Source organism: Cydia strobilella, chromosome 3, assembly GCF_947568885.1.
Source record: "Cydia strobilella chromosome 3, ilCydStro3.1, whole genome shotgun sequence".
NCBI lineage: Eukaryota > Metazoa > Arthropoda > Insecta > Lepidoptera > Tortricidae > Cydia > Cydia strobilella.
This window is the reverse complement of record NC_086043.1, coordinates 17,609,310-17,629,065: the sequence shown is the minus strand read 5'-3', so window position 1 is coordinate 17,629,065 and position 19,756 is coordinate 17,609,310. Positions and strand designations below refer to the sequence as shown.

Genomic DNA, 19,756 nt, shown 5'->3' with positions numbered 1-19,756 from the left:
TTCAGGATGTGACCGGTGTACACACTCCTAATGATGATATTATAATGATATCTTGAGTGATCTGTGACGCATCTAAATACCCTCTAGTTTACTTATACCTATTTTGAACTTACTTATTCTTTTAATCAGTTTATTTTGATATGATACACAAACAATATAAAAAACAAAACAGAATATTTAAACACGCTTCCCAAAATAAAATGCGTGCACCTAATAATATAGATTTTATATCTGTAAATTCGTAACTAGATATATTCGTAGTGGGAATAAACAAGTAGGTACATATTATACTTACAACATTTAAGTAAAACATTTTACGTTTTTGTCTTATAGAACATTGAAAATTGTTATTTCTACACATCAGGTGGATTTTAAAAGTTCCAACTACATATCACATCTTGGTAAAACAGCATTACTATCATGCATGGAGCCGTCGCAAGGCCTACATAGTCTTCTTCTTCCTCGCGTTTTCCCGGCATTTTGCCACGGCTCATGGGAGCCTGATGGGGTGGGGGAGAATTGACGTAGGCACTAGTTGTTACGAAAGCGACTGCCATCTGACCTTCCAACCCCGAGGGGAAACTAGGCCTTTTTGGGATTAGTCCTACATAGTCCATAGTAGTAGTAGTAGTACTAGTAGTAGTAGCTTTATGTATTATAATAGTAATTATTAAATTACTCCAATATTGTGTATGGTATGTAACAGCAACGACAGAGCGACTTTATTTTTCATAAATAAATACAAATACATTAGAACCACGAGATTGAATTAGTTATGCAAAAACTAATTTTGGTGAAACGTAGGTTTGAAATAAAAGACAACATTGAAATACCTTAATTAACATATATTTTTCGAATAAAATAACTAGCGCTTTATATAATTTTCTTATCCAGGGGTAAATATAGGCGTAAGAGAGTCACAGCACATTTGTTGCTTAGAAATTAATTATCAACAATATACTTAGGTATAATTCGAAACACATGTATCACAATACTTTGAAAAAACATATTTCCATTTTCTCATTGCCAGAAAGATGCTTTATCAAATGTGACCACATTGATCAACATTTAGACAAACAACGATCATATTAAAGTGCCCCCCTCCCCCTACTAATAGATAATCTGTGCCCTTAGCTAAAATAGGAATGTAAGTCAGCAAAGTAGTTTGGTATGCACCTGCTTACAAACTTTTATGTAAGGATTGCAGGGGTACATAAAAAGAACAGGTTTCTCGCAGTATATTCATCGCTAGAAAAATGAGTCGGTTAAATAAGTCAGTTAGGAACCCGCACCAGATCGCGTTGTCAGCGTGTGAATTTTGCTAAAAATATTCCCTTCAGAAGGGCTGCGCGAAATGCGGCACGGTGAATGTGCACCTTCATATAAATATTTCAAGAAAACTATGGTCTCATCTGAGCACTTGCCCCAACTGACTTAACTCATATTACTTAATGTGAGGTTAATTTTGCGACATTTTTTGGCCATTATTCTGAGTCTACATTTCATCAAAGTTTTTCCACATACTCCTTCTATTTTAACAGTAATTGCAGTAAGAATAGTGACGGTAAAACGCGCAGTTAAAATTCCACAGTTTTCGTTTGTCGGGGACGTGACGCGTTGAAAAATGTCTATTAAAAATAGGTATTTTGAATTTAAAGTTAATAAGCTCTAAAATGTTACCATGATAAATATCGGCTTCTTAACTATCAACAAGTGTTAGTCTTTTTTTTATCAAAAAAATAATTCTTGATACAAGCTTTTATCACTGACTGTACTTTTCGTTCAACAGGCAACTAATACTTATCGAGACAATTCTAACAAACCCAAACACAACTATAGGTTGCGTTGTTGTTGTTTGTTTGTTTCTATGTCCACCTCTTGTGTCCATCAGATCAGCTCGATGGTACCATAATATTGCATTGTTACCCGACTTATATGTATGTGAAGTCTCAACTCAATCGAATAATGGAAATGGGTCTAATTTAACTTGAAATGTTTGACCCAAACAAACATATTAATACAAACAAACAAGCATTGCAAGTTTAATAAAATCTTGTAAAAAATAGCGTCACGTACTCAAAACTTCTGGAATGCCCCTAAGATTCCCCAACCGTGTGTTTAGGACTCCACCTTATAACGGTGGACAACGCCGTTATTATTAACGACGGTCTCAGCCCTGCGGTGGCCCTGCTCCTGCCCGTTCACGTTGGAAGACGTGGCGTACGAGGAGCTGGAGACGCTCATGTAGCCTCCGTTGCCACCGTTACCGTCTTCTGCGAAGCGGTTCTTGATGTCCACGTTCGGCTGGCTCTGTAAGCAGTTACATGTTGTTTTAATATAATTTTTAAAAGACTTTTTAAATTTTTAGTTGTTTAGCGTTTCACGGTATAGCGCTAAATTAAAATATGTATATGACGTTACCGCCGTACCTGAAGCTTTTACAATATAGTACATATGAAGTATTTATCAGAAAATAATATTTGATTTTTCAAGGGTTCTTTAATTTGCCTTATTTAGGTAAAAATATACAATGTAGGTAAAAAATTACGCCGTCGGGTCAAATATATTTGATAATAAGGTCTCTTCTGTAGACTATACAATAAAAGCTAACGACCGTTACATATAGGTGTATATATCACGTTTTTCTTATTTGAGTGTCAAATTCTGAAGAAATGTATGCCGCTCCTCTTATGGCTCCTCTACACGATGGGCCATCATACTGGCCCACTAAGACGGGCCAGCGAGTAGAGAGGGTAGTGGTGTCGGATGGCTTATGGCGCGGCAGGATGGCGATGGGATGGCCACGGTGTTGGTTTTTCGGCCGCACATCAAAGGTAGTGGGCCAGCGATGGTGCGTACGCAATTTCGCATCTACACGTGGCCCATTCCATAGTGCGTGCTCTCAACCATCGCATGGCCGTCTCGCTGGTCCAGCGCTGGGCCATCATGTAGAGGAGCCATTTACTTAACGATGTCTACAAGAATTACTGCAATAAAATATACTAACTTACAATAAAATGTATATGACCCCGTCACATATTTTTTAGTTTACCCTGCCCGCTTGCGTATGTAACATAGGTAAACGTAGCGAAACGTGTTGCATTTTAGTCACGATATGATGCCGTCATACTATGTAATTATGTATTGTATTAGTTTTATATTACGCCATCAGTTAACCGCTTACTAAGTTAATTGAATTTTCCAAGTCTAATTCAAAACGCGAGCGTAACCATACTCTAGTTAAACTTAGGTAGTTAGTTAGGTACACGTGCTTAACCACGTGACGTGATTCATTAACTTAACCATTCTGTAATTAAACTTAGATAGTTAGTTAGGTATAGTTGTTGGATTTGTAGCTGGCTCCGAACCCTTTGTTAACTACAATGGCACGTGCAAAAAAAGGTCGTGTAATTCTAATTGGCACCTGAGTGCTGGCTAGTCCAACACTCAAAAAATCAGGTTTTTAAATGTTGTGGTTAAAGCAATAGGAAGGTAAATAACGCAATTTAGTTACGGTAAAAAAGGTAGTTAGGAACATACCTATACTTATAGGGAAAATTGTATTTAACTAGCGACCCGCCCCGGCTTCGCACGGGTAAACCTGAACAAATTATACACCTAAACCTTCCTCAAGAATCACTATTGATAGGTGAAAATCGCATGAAAATTCGTTCAATAGTTTTTGAGTTTTTCGCAAACACAAACAGACAGACGCGGCGGGGAACGTTAAACAAAGCCGATTCCTGCTGTCTGTCTGTCCCTATGTACCTATGCTTAACGGATTTTGATGCGGTTTTTTTAATAGATAGAGTGGTTCAAGAGGAAGGTTTATAATATGTATACATACATCAGCATTGCACCCGTACGAAGCCGGGGCGGGTCGCTAGTAACTATATAAGATGTAGTGATGATTAAATGTACCGTACATCTAGATTATAAAAAGCTTTTTATCATCTTGTGTACCCCAAAACAGGTAGACCTTCAATGACGAGCGAACATCTATAACATGATGTTTGAGACAAGTACAAGTAAAGTAGGTATATTATCTCGTCTAAACTTGTACATAGTACGTTACGTTATAAGTACTTACTCGTATCTACATCGTTACATCGGAGTTAATTTCAGTAGTAATAATAAACAAACGCTAGCTGTGAAACAGCCTATTGTGTAAAAATAAAGTATTTGATCCGTGCAGGCCGTAAAGTAAATGCGCCAGATAACTCTGTATTTGATCGTGGAGACTGTAAAACCGACGGTCAAGCTCGATTAATTACTATCCACTAATATTTTAATGCGTAATTCTTGTTGGTGAGTCACCGTCTGCCGGAAATAAAATTGCATACTGGTATTTTATCCCATAGCTCACTATTTTTTTTTTTTAATGAAATAGGAGACAAACTAGCAGACGGATCACCTGATGGTAAGCGATTACCGCCGCCCATGGACACCCGCAACACCAGAGGGGTTGTAAGTGCGTTGCCGGCCTTTAAGATGGGAGTACGCTCTTTTCTTGAAGGTTTGAAGGTCATATCGGTTCCATCAACTCTCAATAGTCCTTGTATACACCCTGGCGGGTGCTGCCTCTGCGTGCGTCCCACTGGCGTCCCATGACACGGGCAAGGGCAGCACCGCAGCATCCGCTTGATGTACCCCTTACATTTCATTAAAGTGCCAAAAGGGCCTCTACATGTTGCCTTCGGCTCCACGCACGCCTCCCAAAGGTCCGGAACACCATTGTTCCGTGATAGGAAAGGCATGCGCTGTATTGTAAATATTCATATAAAATTGTGCTGTGAAAGAGGCAATTTATGTTTCAATACACTTATAGAGCCAGTCACCGTTATCAATTAAAATTTGATAAGTGTGATAGATAGGTCTGTGTGTAATTGTGTATTGACAGCACTATTTTTAATCTCTCATGACAAACTTTCGTTAAGTAAAATGTATGGGTGCTGGAAAACCACCCAACTTTAATTAGGAAATAAAACATGTTCCAATTAATATCTTTTCCTCTGAGTTAATTTTTCTATTAAAAACAATATCACTTTAATCACTTACCGGATTCCCTGGATTAATGGCAGCTACTTGATGCGAATACCCCGGCATGGCCGATCCCGACGCGTACGCCGAGTTCGGGCCACCAATCGGCCCATTGTTCTGAGGTCCAAAGTTGGGCATTTCGAAATTACCGAACCCTCCGTTGAATGGGAACCTAGAGAAGTCGAAGTTCATGAAACTAGCCTGATTCGACGTCACGTCGAATGCTTTTTTGGCCGAGTCTAACGCCTTTTTTTGATACTCTTTATTCGATTTAAACACCCTGCAAATCAAACACACTGTTAGCACACACACACGGAATACGCGCTGAAAGAACATTATTAATGAAACTGAATATGAAACCAAGTTAATATTGGCCATAATTTGAATATTGGAGAAGAAATTATAGATATAATATGATAAACATTCCTGAGATAGATATCCCAGGGACATATTTTTGTAAAGTTAACAGAAAGTACCTAGTTACAAAAGTTATGGTTGTAAAACGTTGATCAACGAGTATCTACCTTTTTTTAACTTCTTTTAAAGCGAACGCTCAAATTTCCATTTCAGTTTCATTTTTTTAAGTCTTAATAGCGCGTATGAAAAAAAACATAAATTTCAAGTAGGTAAGCGAGAGAAAGAACCAACGGCAAGCTAGAAACAATATGCAGAAAAGTAGAACCAAGGAAAAAGTAAAAAACCACCAAAATTCAAAAATGCACAGACAGAAATAGTTATTTGTGCAACAAGAGAGGAAAGTTGGTTTTTCTTGCGAGTGTTTATTTTGAGTCCCGAGAAAGCGAAAGATTCTATAATTGAATCACGAGCGAAGCGAGTGATTCTAAGGTAGAATCTTGAGCGTAGCGAGGCTCAAAAACACGAGATGTAAAATAACTTTGCTCTCGTGTTGCACACATAATTTTTCACCTCAGTAGTGAGAACATATTAAAGGTTAAAATGTATTTCGAATTACACAGAATAAACAGAAAAAAAAGTATTATAATATGTACGATACGATACAATACGACACGATACGATACGATACGAGACCGGACCGGACCGGACCGTACCGTACCGTACCGTACCGTACCGGACCGTACCGTACCGGACCGTACCGTACCGTACCGTACCGTAGTATGAAGTTCATGGCCTTCACTAAATTAAAAAGCTACATTGTTTCACTCCCTGGAGTGAGGAAAGTCGCACTTTCCTCACTCCAGGGAGTGACGAAAGTAGGCTTGTTCGAGCTGCTGAGGTGAAAAAGTTAATTAAAGGCGTTTATATCGATTCAAATGAAAATGAGTTATTTAAAACATTGTCATAGACGTAGAAACAGTAGAAGAAAATACACTTTGTTACGAATAATACACCTCGAAACTGCTAGAAACGAAGATAAAGAAGTGTAATCAGGTATACATCCAGATACCCTCTATCCAAATCTGCTGTTTAAGATTCAATTTAAGATTAAGCAAATCATAAGAAATGTAAAAGTTACGAAAGGTCTGTAATTACATTAATACACACTAAAAAACTTAAAAAATCTAATTACAAAAAACAAACCCACACGTCTTAAAAACGAAACTAACTCTTTCCGTAACGGTAGCTGCTGTGGGAATAATCTCCACGGATGGAACGGTGACACTTGCAGCAGTTGAAAAGGTAACAATGACGGGAGTGATTGTAGGGGTAGGGTTCTCAGTGGTAGAAGGGGTCTTAGCGGTAGTAAGGGACTTGATGGAACTTGCAGCGGTGGAAACGGTAGTAGAGGTTGCAAGGGTTGTAGAGGCCTCAGTGGCGCTAATGCTCTATACTGTTCTGATGGAAATAAATTCCAAGAATGGAACGGTGAAACTTGCAGCGGTTGTAACGGTAACAGTGATGGTAGTGGTTGTAGTGGTTTCAGCGGTAGTAGAGGTCGCAAGGGTTGTAGAGGCCTCAGTGGTGCTAATATTCTATACTGTGCTGATGGAAATAAACTCCACGGATGGAATGTTGAATCTTGCAGCGGTTTGAACGGTACCAGTGGTGGAAGTGGATGTTGGGGTTTCAGCGGTAGTAAAGGTCGCAGAGGTTGTAGGGGTGGAAGAGGTGATAGTGGTTTTATTGTTCTAGATTCTGGTGAGGGCGGCGGTGGAAATATTTGCAAAGGATTGAACGCTAATAATTGCAACGGATGAAACAGCGGTAAAGGTCGTAGAGGCCTCAGCGGTTGTAGGGGTCTCAGTGGGTGTAATGGAAGAAGTGGCGGGGTAATTCTCAGAGGATGGAACCACAGCGGTCGCAGCGGTGGGAGTGGTTTTAACGGTGGCAGCGACTGTGATATCGGATATGTTAAATCGACCCTAAATAGAAACAAATTGATTATTATGTATCATGTATGAAAACAAAATTAAAGGTCGTGGACACAGAGTTTAGCTAAGTGCACTTTAGAAAATAGAAAACACATACGTACAATACGTGCATTTGTTATATTTCACAAAAATCGGTGCCAGTCAGGGCTTTTATAAAGCTATGTTTACAATTTTATAAGTGTAATAAAACCGGGAACACGAGTCGACAGGCCGTTTGCCATTGGACAATCAAGTGTCAAACGCATCAATGTTGTCGGTTTTCACTTGTCAAATTGTGACTTGTACTGTACAAAATGAGGTACAATTAAGGTCACGAGGACGAAGCTTGTGCAAAAGTGGTAGGTAGTGCATCTAATAGTTTTACAATCATAATCAGCATTCAGTTCCCATGTTGACAATCGTTGGGATTGGACTTCCTACGCATGCTGGAAAACCTTTTACCAATTAGGCATATACATAGGCAATTATGCCTATGTTCAGAACCGATGACCCTACAATGCTCAAATAAACCGAGCTCCGCCGTATTTGATTTTGAAAAGTTGTTCAATTATATATCTTATTTTCAATAAGATACACAATTGGATTTTCAAATGCAAATCACGCGGTATAATTGTTCCTTCACCGGAAGCTCATGCTGAGCTACCAAACATTTCTTACTCTTGCAGTATGTTCTCGAAGTTCCTAAAGTATTCTGGAAAGAAATCGTCAAGGTCTAGGCCGAAGGGCACCGGGTTAAAGTTCTCGTGGTTGAGTTGGTCGTCCCTTAAGCCGTATGTGCCACCGTACCTATTTCCGTCCGAGTCTTGATACGAGTAAGCGCCGACGCCTGCGGGGTTTGGTGCTCCTGAAATATAAAAAGTAATGGTTATTATTCCCGTTCCGGATTCTAGTCAAAATATGTGGCTTAGAAAAGGTAGCCCGCCAAGACGAACCAAGCGAAGTGCAAGGGCACTTGCGCTTCGCTTGGCTCGTCTTGGCGATGGCACTACCGTGCCCCCAGATAATGGAACCAAATTTTTGGTTGTCCGCCCGTGATGCACAGAACGTATGTAAGATGCAAACGATTGGTTTAATTTTTTAATGACATTTTGTAAATGACGTAAGAAAAGTATTCCCGAAATGTTTTTGCTAACGTATATTTTTGGGCCATTCTGTAGTTTTAGCGTGTATCAAATTGTGGATACCTATCCAACCTACCTACCTAAGATTCACCAATAATTTTAACCATTGACAAAAGAGAAGAAATAGTAATACTTAGATCTGGTATAATTATGTAGGCACCTATTCCTCTTACACTAAGACAAAAGACAATAGTTATAAAACTTTTCTTTAACGTGTAAAAATTGAATAGGTATAAAAACTAAAATTTTGCGTTAGCCCCCTCTTAAATGATAAAGATTGTCAACGATGTGATAACACAGGTCACAACAAGATGATTTTATAGCATAATGCCTTTACTCATTAGTATATCTTGAAATGCATCAGTAATTAAACCAAGCAAGTATATATATGTTGCGCAGTCAATTATCTTCCCGCCATAATTGCAGTAGATAAGTTTGTTTTTATGTATAATATGGATTACATCATCATTACCAAGCGCAAAATCAATGATACATCTTTAATACGAATCACTTACATGACCAATAATCACAGGGTATCTAAAACAAACACAGGTATGTGGCACAGATATGGTGGCTAAGAATACCTTTATGCTGTTTGATTTTAAGTGCTTTACTTTTTGCAAGTTTCTTCTCAGAAACACGTTGTTACAGGCAGTACCCGAGTTATTAGACAACCACAAAAATAGTGCACATCACGTGTGTTGATTATCCAAAAATTAGATCGTGTCGAACACTTAACTCAGACGTCCATTAAATATGGTACAAAAACAGAAGTGAGATCATTTGTTTTGCGTCGGAAAAACCAGGGGCCACAACCACATTTACAAATGTGCATTTAAATTATATAAAAAACGAATTGTTGGTTGCGCTTGTTTTCTCCATATAGCATGGCATATGTGTGCCAACGGAACGCACTGATATTTACATTGAATTGGTATTATATTAATACTCAATTTCCTTGTCTTAATACGACCCATGTGTAAACTAACACGACGAACGACGAAAAAATATTCTGCGCAGGTGCAAATTCGAAGAAGCCTTTAAGGATGACTCACGCAAGACCGAGCCGGGGCTGAGCCGGAGCTTCCGGCGCTTCATTTTCTATGGAAAGCACCACGTGATCACCGATCAGCCGTCATAGAAAATGACATGTCGGACGCCTCGGCCCGGGCACGGCCCGGTCTAGCGTGAGTCATCCTTTAGACGAACAATTTGCTCAGACAATTAAGTTTGACTAGAGAACCTTGACATTGAAGTGTTACATGTGTACTACTTACACGAAATTGCATCATCACTCTCTTTCAACTTGTTGAACGTTTCTTCATAAAGAAAAATTTAAGATAAGACCTCCAGTTTGTTGACATGTCGATGGTTGTCTATATTCTTATCATCTTATAAATAGGAAAGATACTTATGTACGTTTTTTTATTTATTACTCAAATAAGTGACTCAATTTATGACTTTATGATATCAAGCGACGGTATATATCATAAAAAAGTAACATAAATGAAATTTTCAGACAATTCTTTTAAATAACTCACCTGTTGTACGCGTGCGGCCGACAAACAGTTTAGAAATGGACTAAATATACAGCCCTCAACTCTTTCACGGAGATTTACTAATGCACGACTAAACGATATTCAATAAATGTTAACGACCCCGTGACAAATGTGAATCTTTAAATCAGAGAATATTCAAGATTTGTATTAACGCATAACTCCGTAAGGAGGCTCGATTTGACAAGGTATAATCTGGAGCCGTAGCAAAGATGACAACCGGCAAACACCGAAATGAAAAGTAATAACAAGTATTAAGGCAGGTGAGATGAAGAGTCACATCATCATTTCCATTTGGCGGTTTCTACATATATTCAATTCATCCCAATTGAAGATAATAAGGATCCATATTACATTAAAATTATTAAAATAACATTTAAATTATGTACATAATTAAAATAACAATAAATAGGAACACTTAAAAATTATTAAAATAGTAAAATTTAAATTTCAGTCTTATCAAAGAACTAGAATAAGATGAATACAGTCTGAGAAAAAACGTGCCTCGGAAATCAAGAAAATTTGATTCCCGCTCAGATGACGCTACCACCAGAACCAACCAACCTTTGGCCTATTCTCGACTAGATGGCGTTGACGGTCTCGTTTGTTATTTAACAATTTTAACAAATATCAGTGAAAGAACATGGGTCAAAATCATATAAAAATTATGAATAAGTACAAATAAAAAAAATATTAATCCATATGTATTATTTCCATTTTATGATATTTTTATTTTTAGTTCTAATCGTGTGTCGATAGATGGAAGTAAATTTACTTGTGGTTACAAAATGTACTACAGTACTCCTCTATCCTTTAAATTCCTCTTTGGTCTTATAAAAATAAACAGGGTACATTTTAAAATTACAAACAAACACGAAATAAATATTAATACTAGTTAAAGTTCAGTCAATTCATTACATGGTAACTATTCCAGTGTCTCGCTACAGTAGTTCAAACTGCTAGCAATCAGAATGCCGGCCCACGTACACGGTGCATGATGGAAGCGACCCGCTTCCGAATAATGGCATGGAAGCAGTCTACTTGCGCTTCCGCAAACATGCCTGACGCGCTGCGTTTCTAAAAACCGGCCAAGTGCGAGTCGGACTCGCGCACGAAGGGTTCCGTACCATTACGGAAAAAAAACAGCAAAAAAACTCACGTTTGTTGTATGGGAGCCCCATTTAAATATTTATATTATTCTGTTTTTAGTATTTGTTGTTATAGCGGCAACAGAAATACATCATCTGTGAAAATTTCAACTGTCTAGCTGTCACGGTTCATGAGATACAGCCTGGTGACAGACAGACAGACAGACAGACGGACAGCGGAGTCTTAGTAATAGGGTCCCGTTTTTACCCTTTGGGTTCCGCCCTAAAAATGATTGTCATCTATGGGATGCTTTTTTCAAAAGTTTAAAAATAAGGAATCAAATATTTTTCAAAGTTACGGTAGGATACTGCTCGCTGCATATTATACGCAGTAATTACGTATGAACGTGATTATTGCGTATAAAATATGCAGCGAGCTACAATAGTATTAGGAATTACGTATAATATATAGTAAACTGACGTGGTGTGACGTGCGGGTGTATTTTAATTAAATAATTAAATTACTGCGTTACGGTCTACAGTCTACAGTTTTTACTGAATTACTTACAGTCACTCGTACTTTCAGGGTTCTACTTCTTCTCATTTATATTTTCACAAGAAATTAGAAACTACGAATAATTTCGAAACGAAAGCACAATATCATGTTTTTTTAACATTTATTCATAAAAAAAGTATTAATTGATTTTTTTTTAAATAACATATTTCTTTTCTTAAAGAACGTCATCTAAAATTCTGTGTAGTTTTTATCCCGTAGGTAGGTACCTATTGCAAACGTGTGGATAAATATTTGAAAATAGCACCAAGTAAATATAACTTTGACGACCGGTCTGGCCTAGTGGGTAGTGACCATGTCTGTGAAGCCGATGGTCCTGGGTTCGAATCCCGATTGGAAAACTCAACATTTTTTGTTAGATGATTCATTTGCCAAATGTTATGCATTACCTGAATACTATAGGTTAATAAAGTTAGTGTATATATCTTAAATAGCTAGGCAGTCAAGCAACATTTTTTATGGATCTTCTTAAGTAATTATAATATTATTCGTTCCAGTGAACAATATAAAATTAAATATAATTTTTAATAAATCAATATCTCGTGCTTTACGATTTATGTTTTATAATAAATTTATGATTTATACTTATGATGATTGCCGCAACAAATGGTTTTTCAATTCGATACGATTACGTCAATTTTCTTTATTATATCAGTCATCACCTTTACGATTATTAAATAATCTCCACACTTTTCACTCTTCATATAAAACTAATGAATTACGTGACCTAGGGCAGGGCTGGGTGTGCGCTATTCGACTACATAATGATTGGTTGTGACCTTTTTACCATACATTATATCAATTTTAGTGTATACTTATATTTATCTGTGTAGGTATATAGGTAATTGTTAAAATTAGGATGAAAGGCAATGACGGTTGCACCAAACTGTTTGTCATCTAAATTTTATTGTATGGAAAGTTTCGTAGTAAACCGCCGCGGCGCGCCGGGTGACGTTGATTAGTCTGTCAAGTGCGGATGGTGCAACTGGCACTTAGTTAATTCCGAACTTAACATTCCGAATTAAACAAGACAAATGGGAATGAAATTCTTAATTAATGACAATATCCTCACACCCTAGCACCTAAATGGTCGCGTACTGTGCGGTTTAAGAGGAATTTCCCCCCGCGTACGCTTCGGCTGTGGAATGAGCTCCCTGCCCAGGTTTTCCCGAGGGGCTACAGTATGGGGTTCTTCAAAAAAGGAGTGTACAGGTATTTAAATGTCGGCAATGCGCGTGTAATATCTCCGGTGTTGCAGGCGTCCATAGGCGGGCCGTATGCTTGATTGCCACCGACGTGGTATAAAAAAAAATATGGACAAAAGGGATCGTCGGTCAGATCGAAGTATTTTATAGATGGCGCCAGGGTAGGTTTTACCTGTTTATTCTATTAATAGTGTCAAAATAAAATAACATGTTTTATTAGATATTCCATGCCCTGGATTTAAACCAAATCCCATAGAACAAAACTAGAGTCAGGTAAAAGCTATGATGGGTTCATCTAAAAAAACCTTTGACAGTTGCCAAACCCATTTACTTACGAGCGTTAAAGTTTGGCGGCAACAACAAAGAAAACATCGAAGAAAAATTATACAAATCTATCAGTTGAAAATTAAGTTTTGTGCAAATATATTCCTAGAAACCTTAATTTTAGCCAATTAAGAGAATGTCAATCGTAATTATGGTCGTTTACGTCAAAAACCTTGAATTGGTATGTTAACACAATAACTACTTTCTAAAATGTGTCTTTGTTCCTAAACATTGGGCATCCCAAATTATACATAACGACATGTATAATTAAGGCGACTGATATTATAATAAATAAAACAATCACCATTTCGATTAAGGTGTATTTCGATTAAGGCACAAGAAGTAAATAAATCTGAGAGCTAAAAAGTTGAATTTACTTAGTGAGATATACCTAATAACTACCACGCCACGGATTGCCAGCCGCAAGATGGATAGGAACTGCCGCGACGAGGCGGAGATGGTGGGATTGCCTAGCTCAGATGAAAATTGTTCATGTCATTCCGATATTTTTTTTCTTTTCGTATGGTGTTTGTCCTTTTATAAAATGCGACCTTTTATGGACGTACCTATATTTCAGTCACTGGCTAGAGATTACACACAACCGAGACGGATGGAGATCCAAGGGAGAGGCCTTTGTCCAGCAGTCCTTCATAAGTTAAATCAAAAACAACTTATGCAAGGAAAAATGTCCAAAATTAAAACTGCTACTATTGTAATAGGGAAAAAATAGGTAGATGTTATGCTTACAAATATTAACAATTAGAAAAATGCTTACAAGAATTTAGCCAACATTTTTAATATACCTTTACGAGGATATATTACGGATACTGAATAAAGTGATGGTTGTAAAGTGATGTTTATAACGTTAATACATAATATATAAATCGCGTAGTTTGTAAAAAATGAACATCAAGCTGTCAAATAAAATATAGATATAAGCAGTAATAGCAGCAAAAACTGTGTAATAAGCAAACTTCCTCTTAATGAAATGGATATATTTATAAAGTCACGAGACTCACGAGGTTGATCACGTTTATAGATAGGTACCTACCTAATATATTAATGTATTAACATTAATATCCCATTACGATACTCGATAGGTGGTAGTTTCTAGGTACTTTTACAGATCTTCACAGGCGCCTATTATCAGGAAGGCTGAAAATCGTGCTGAATGAAGAGCCTTGGTGCACAAAATAACGACCTCATGTGGTCGCGACCCTCAGCCATGAGGAACCGAGGAAGAAGAACTTTTACAGGTAGGTACCTACCTAATAAGTATAAATATGTATTTGGTTTCGGCTTGGGCAGGTGAATTGAAAAAAGTTCACCCGATATATGAACTCAATATATTTTTTTTTAAATAAGTGCAGTTTGTCTAAAATCGGCCTTTTATCGCCTAAGAACAGTTTTTTGTAACTTGTAATTTCAGATTTCCTTTTCTGTCCCAGTTAGATGAAACATGTAATTAACGAATAACTTTTTTAGTTGTTTTATCCCATTATATTATTATATTATATTATATTATTATTGTATTATAGTAAGGGTTTAAAAAAACTTCTTTGACTAAATTTCAAGATTTTTTTGAACCCGTATTTTACTTAGGAAGGTAGGTAGTGGTCCTTTAAAAGGCGCGTAGTATTTTTTAAAGTTAAGTACCTACTTAATAGTTTTCTTATATAAATAAGTGTTTTAAGTGGTACAGTCAGCGTCAAAACGATAGTGACGATTAAAGTGGCCAAATATATCGTAACACAACCGTGTTACCATAGAAATAATGATCTGTTCCGATTTGGATATAAATAAATAAAATAAATACTATAGGACATTCTTAGACAAATTGAAATTGCACGTAAACAAACCTGACTAAAACCACGACTTGACTATGAAGTCGTGGGTCGTGGCGTGTGGGGCACGAAATGTACTGACTTTATATCAAGTCAATGGCGGCGAAAAGGTTAAGTTAGAAAATGTTATTAAAGATAATGATAATGTTTGTCAATTAAGAAACACTACTCTTCACAATATGTTTATTGTATTTTGATTTTATAGTCAAGTCACAAAATTACATATAAATATTCATGATAGTGCATATTTGTAGCAAAACAATCGTAACGAATAGACACCTGTCCGGTTTGAGGGGTCATTGTCTTTTTTATTCTAGCTTCTTTATTCAAAGTACCTATTTAACTACCTATGTCACCTAATTATTACACGTATTATACCGCGCTGCGGCGTAATTTAACGGTGTGCTCCTAATCATATAAGAGTGCGGGGTTAAAATATTGACACCCTCTGTAAATGTGTACATACACATCATACGTATGCTGGTGATGCTGTCAGGTCAAGTTGAAAATAATAAACTATTGGCTCCGTTAGCTGTAGACCTCGCGAGCGTAACTTAAATAAATAAATGTATGACTCGGCCATTTTGAAAAAAATCTAAGAACTGAATCGACAAAAAAAATATATTTAATCATCGATCTTGCTTACAAAATTTCACAAGAATCGGTTGAGAATTGCGACCTGTAGAGGAGAACATCCGGACATACGAAAACATTTTTGCCCAAGCTGAAACGGAGACCTTCGATGACGCTCGGTCAATAAACATACGTCATAAGTAGCATAGGTACTTACTTTTTTTTTCCAAGTCTAACTGAAGGAAAACTCAGCTACGTTAAAATTACTCTTTGGGTTGGAAAGTGTGTCAAACATACATGCCATGAAAAAAAAATGTGGTCACTAATAGTACATTATTGTCGAGGCTCGGAAGTAGCTACTTGCTGGCTGAGGATTCGTTTTAAACGGACGACCTTGGGAGTCCGTTTAATTGAATCCGAAGCCAGCAAGTAGCCTTCCAGCCGAGTCATATATAGTGCCTTTCTCAAAAATGGCGCAATAAATACAAATATAATAGAAATATTTTACAGAAGCAACGTTCTTATGTATATATTTTCACAGAAAAAAGTAATAAGATTTGCTTTGCCGCCGTTTTATTTTTTAATTAAAAATAGAAGTGTATTTTTCTGCTGAAAATACGCCAACCTATTTGAGACACCTAAATAGACGCGGTACCAACATTATAATTATAAGTACTGATCATCTGTTTGGCTGTTTAATGGACCTATGCCTGCATTTGATATGGCCACTTCAACTTTTAAAAAGTTTGGAACTCGACAAATAATGGAATTTGTATGCAACATTGCAGTCCCGAAATCGAGACTGCAATGTTTTTAACTTTTTAATTTTTTGACTGACCATAAACAACGCACTTCGCGACCCACTTTTTAACCGGCAACGTCGACTTTGCCGTCCATTTTTGAGAAAAAGCTATTTGCATTATGTTGTTTAGATTCAATTTCTTAATATCAAGACCTCGGCCTCGCAATGTCATTAATATCGTAATTTATTACTTTTCTAGCTTATCGTTATCGCCAATACACTTGCAATGTTAAATTAATCATTTACATTGTCGTTCGACATTTTACTAGGAGGCTAATTCTGAAACTATAAACCGTTTTAATAAATGTTTAGGGGTGGGGGGGGGGGAGGGGGTCAAGAAAACGTGACATGTTGTAACAAAGGGGAGGGGAAGTTCACAAACTTAGTGACGTCACTTTAACTTATTTTAATTATTTTATTCGCTGTGCAGTTAAATAACAAGTTTTTGGAACGATAATCGTTTTTATTCGTTTAATGTACTTTCCTAATCAGTTTTGGGTTATAAATTAGTAATATTTCTTTTGTTAAAAATATTTTGATAAAATATTAATAATACTTAATTCAATTTGCCGATTTTGTTGAAAAAATGTGACGTCACACCAGGGGTGCCAAATGTGACCAAGAGTGACAACAGGGGGGGAGGGGTTGAAATACCTAGAAATTCGTGTGACGTAATTAATGGATGAACTCTCATTACATTTAGATTTAGTTATTTTTTTATTAATAACTATATTTAATTTGTCAATAATGGGGAATCTATAATTTGTGATCAGCACCGCAACTTTCAAGTGGTAAGTTTTTGGGCAATTTGGTTCCGTACCAAAAAGGTACAAAAGGAACCGTTATGGTGCGACTCCGTCTGTCCGTCCGTCCCTCTGTCACTTTGCTAAATGTCTCGAGAACTAGTGGTTTCCAAAGTTGACTGGGCTCCGACTGCCAAATTCGAGACCCACCTGTTGGCCGTTTTAAAAGGGGGGCATAAAATATTATTTGTAATGCTCAGATGCCCTAGTAGTTTCAGGGCTCACTCAATATTCGCTCGTGACCCACCAGTGCTGACTTAAGCCATTAATTTGAAATTTGGAATAGTCATGAAGAACGTTAACCCAAACACATTGAATGTTATTTTTTAATTTATTTTTGTTAAGTATGGAAAATGCCCAATATGAAAAGGGGGCAAATTTTCAAAGTATAGTTGCTAGGTCAAATGGGGTATCATATGAAAAAGCTTAAATTATACATTCCAAAACAATTCGTTGTAATTTTTTTATTGTGAAAATCGATTTATGAATAAAAATGTAAAAAAAAATACCCTACGCCCCCCCCCCGTTATCTACGAAGTTTACCAACGAAAAATTAAAATATTACAGGAAAAATATAATCATACTATCTTGATATATATTTTTTATATAAAAATACAATTCAAAATTTTGATTGCCATTTAACCCCTTTTGCAAGTGTTTATTATACTTGAAATTTCTATGTGATTACACTTAAAAATACCTTCTTTGAAATAAAATAAACAATGTTGAATTCGCGGTTCACATGATGACAAAGAATTATCCCTGAAAAACCAATATACATACGAACTCGCGCTTGTTTTAATAAAATTTGGTGGATATTCCCTATTCTGTATACCTAATATAAGCGCAATTTCTCTGTATGTAAAAATATTCGTTGTTTAGTTTTCTTAACAATTCTATTCGACTGGTAATTCTACACAAGATACTTCGTCGTTTTAGTGACATCAAACATTTGCTAGTTACCATCGTAAACACTGTTAACTGACCATTTGCATACCTTACTGCAACGTAATAAGGTTTACCAATGGCCAGTTGCTCATTGACAAATAACGTGTCAAATGCTAGTTATTGATATTGCATTACAAACTTGCAGACTGGGCATGTAAAAAAAAAAAAAGAAAAAATTACCCCCATTAAAATCGATTCTCCTATCGATTCTGAACAAACTGTTTTTTGGTTTTCAGTGTATCATGAAACACCGTGTACTTGGAATTGTTATGAATTAATTAAGTGGTTTACTTAATTTATTAACCAGGATTCTAAAACTGGTCCGAAATAACTGAATGGTTCGTTAATTTTAATAGCTTATCTTACGTCTCAAGGTTTTGTCACTATCACAGATACATTCGTGGTAAAAAAAAAGGGTAGGTAAAGCTTTTAGCAAGCTTCGCCGGATGCGGATTGACCGGAAATTCCGTTTTGCCGGTCGTTAGTCAAGAATCGGCAAAAAACAAACGGTGAGATTTCTTGTCCATTAAATCAGCATTTACCTAAAACTATATCACTTCATAGAAGCTGTAGCGCAGTTGATTAAAATTATATTATTTGTAAAGACTTCGCAAAAAAAGATCTCACGCTCATCATTTAAAGTTTTGTTATTTTATTTTAAGGTGGGTTTATAAGGTTATATTATTTATTTACAGATATTTACATACTTAGAGTTACTCAGCGCGGGAATGCTGCCTGCGTGCTGGGAACCCTGCCAAAGGGTCCCGGTTTAGTGGTAAGTTTTTAGTGTTTATTTTTAAGTTAGGTATTTTAATTTTAGTTAGTTAATTTTAATGGCAGTTTTAGTTTGATATATATTATTAGTTTATAATCATTATGTTATTTAAGTTTTCATTAATAGAGTTCGACCAAGATAAGTTTGCAACGCTATTGATAACACACGCAGTGCAAGTGTTATTTATACGTCATAATTTCATAGAAGTTAGACGTTTAAAATACACTAGCAGGAATTTCATAATACTGTCATTGTGACAAAGTTGAGTTTTATAATGCTGATGGACCATATTTTGCATTTTTAAATTTGCATAATTTTAATCACATATTTTTAAAGTAAGCTTTACAATAAGACATTCAAAAACTCACCGAAGATCCAGCCAAACTGCATGCACACAGCACTGATCAGAATAACTCGGTTCATGATTCAATAATACTGGCAATTACAAATCGATTATCAAACTCGTTCCCTGCCTCTCGCGCACAACTATGCTCCTTGGCGGCCTGGCGTTTAATGTTGACTCCATACTCCTACACTCTACATAAATAATTTCTATACATGCATATCAACACACTAACTTGTATTTAACTTTAAACTGTATTTTTTTGCACGGAAAGGTGATAATTACTTGCTTAAATGAGTGATCAGTTCTAATAATTATTTCACGGCTTTTGGTTTATCATAACAATAGACATAAAACAAAGGAGCGGGACAGTTTTCGCTAAACGTTTTTCAAAGAAGGCTGCGTCCAT

The 19,756-nt window shown here is 36.5% G+C and overlaps 1 protein-coding gene across 6 annotated transcripts; it reads right to left on the bottom strand.

Annotated features, from left to right (window-relative positions):
- Positions 1-824: 824 nt before the first annotated feature.
- Positions 825-19,536, bottom strand: LOC134756002 (serine/threonine-protein kinase WNK2-like). Of its 6 annotated transcripts, XM_063692762.1 has the most exons (6): positions 19,373-19,536; positions 8,178-8,235; positions 7,023-7,382; positions 6,627-6,992; positions 5,059-5,320; positions 825-2,310 (listed from the first exon to the last, which is right to left on the bottom strand). In XM_063692762.1, exons 1-6 carry the CDS (start codon positions 19,425-19,427, stop codon positions 2,119-2,121), a joined length of 1,293 nt encoding a protein of 430 aa, XP_063548832.1. In that variant the 5' UTR covers positions 19,428-19,536; the 3' UTR covers positions 825-2,118. The 6 variants fall into 6 exon arrangements, with proteins under 6 accessions (XP_063548832.1, XP_063548831.1, XP_063548833.1 ...); XM_063692761.1 differs by having other exon boundaries at positions 6,627-7,382; XM_063692763.1 differs by having other exon boundaries at positions 5,059-5,212; positions 6,627-7,382.
- Positions 19,537-19,756: the final 220 nt, after the last annotated feature.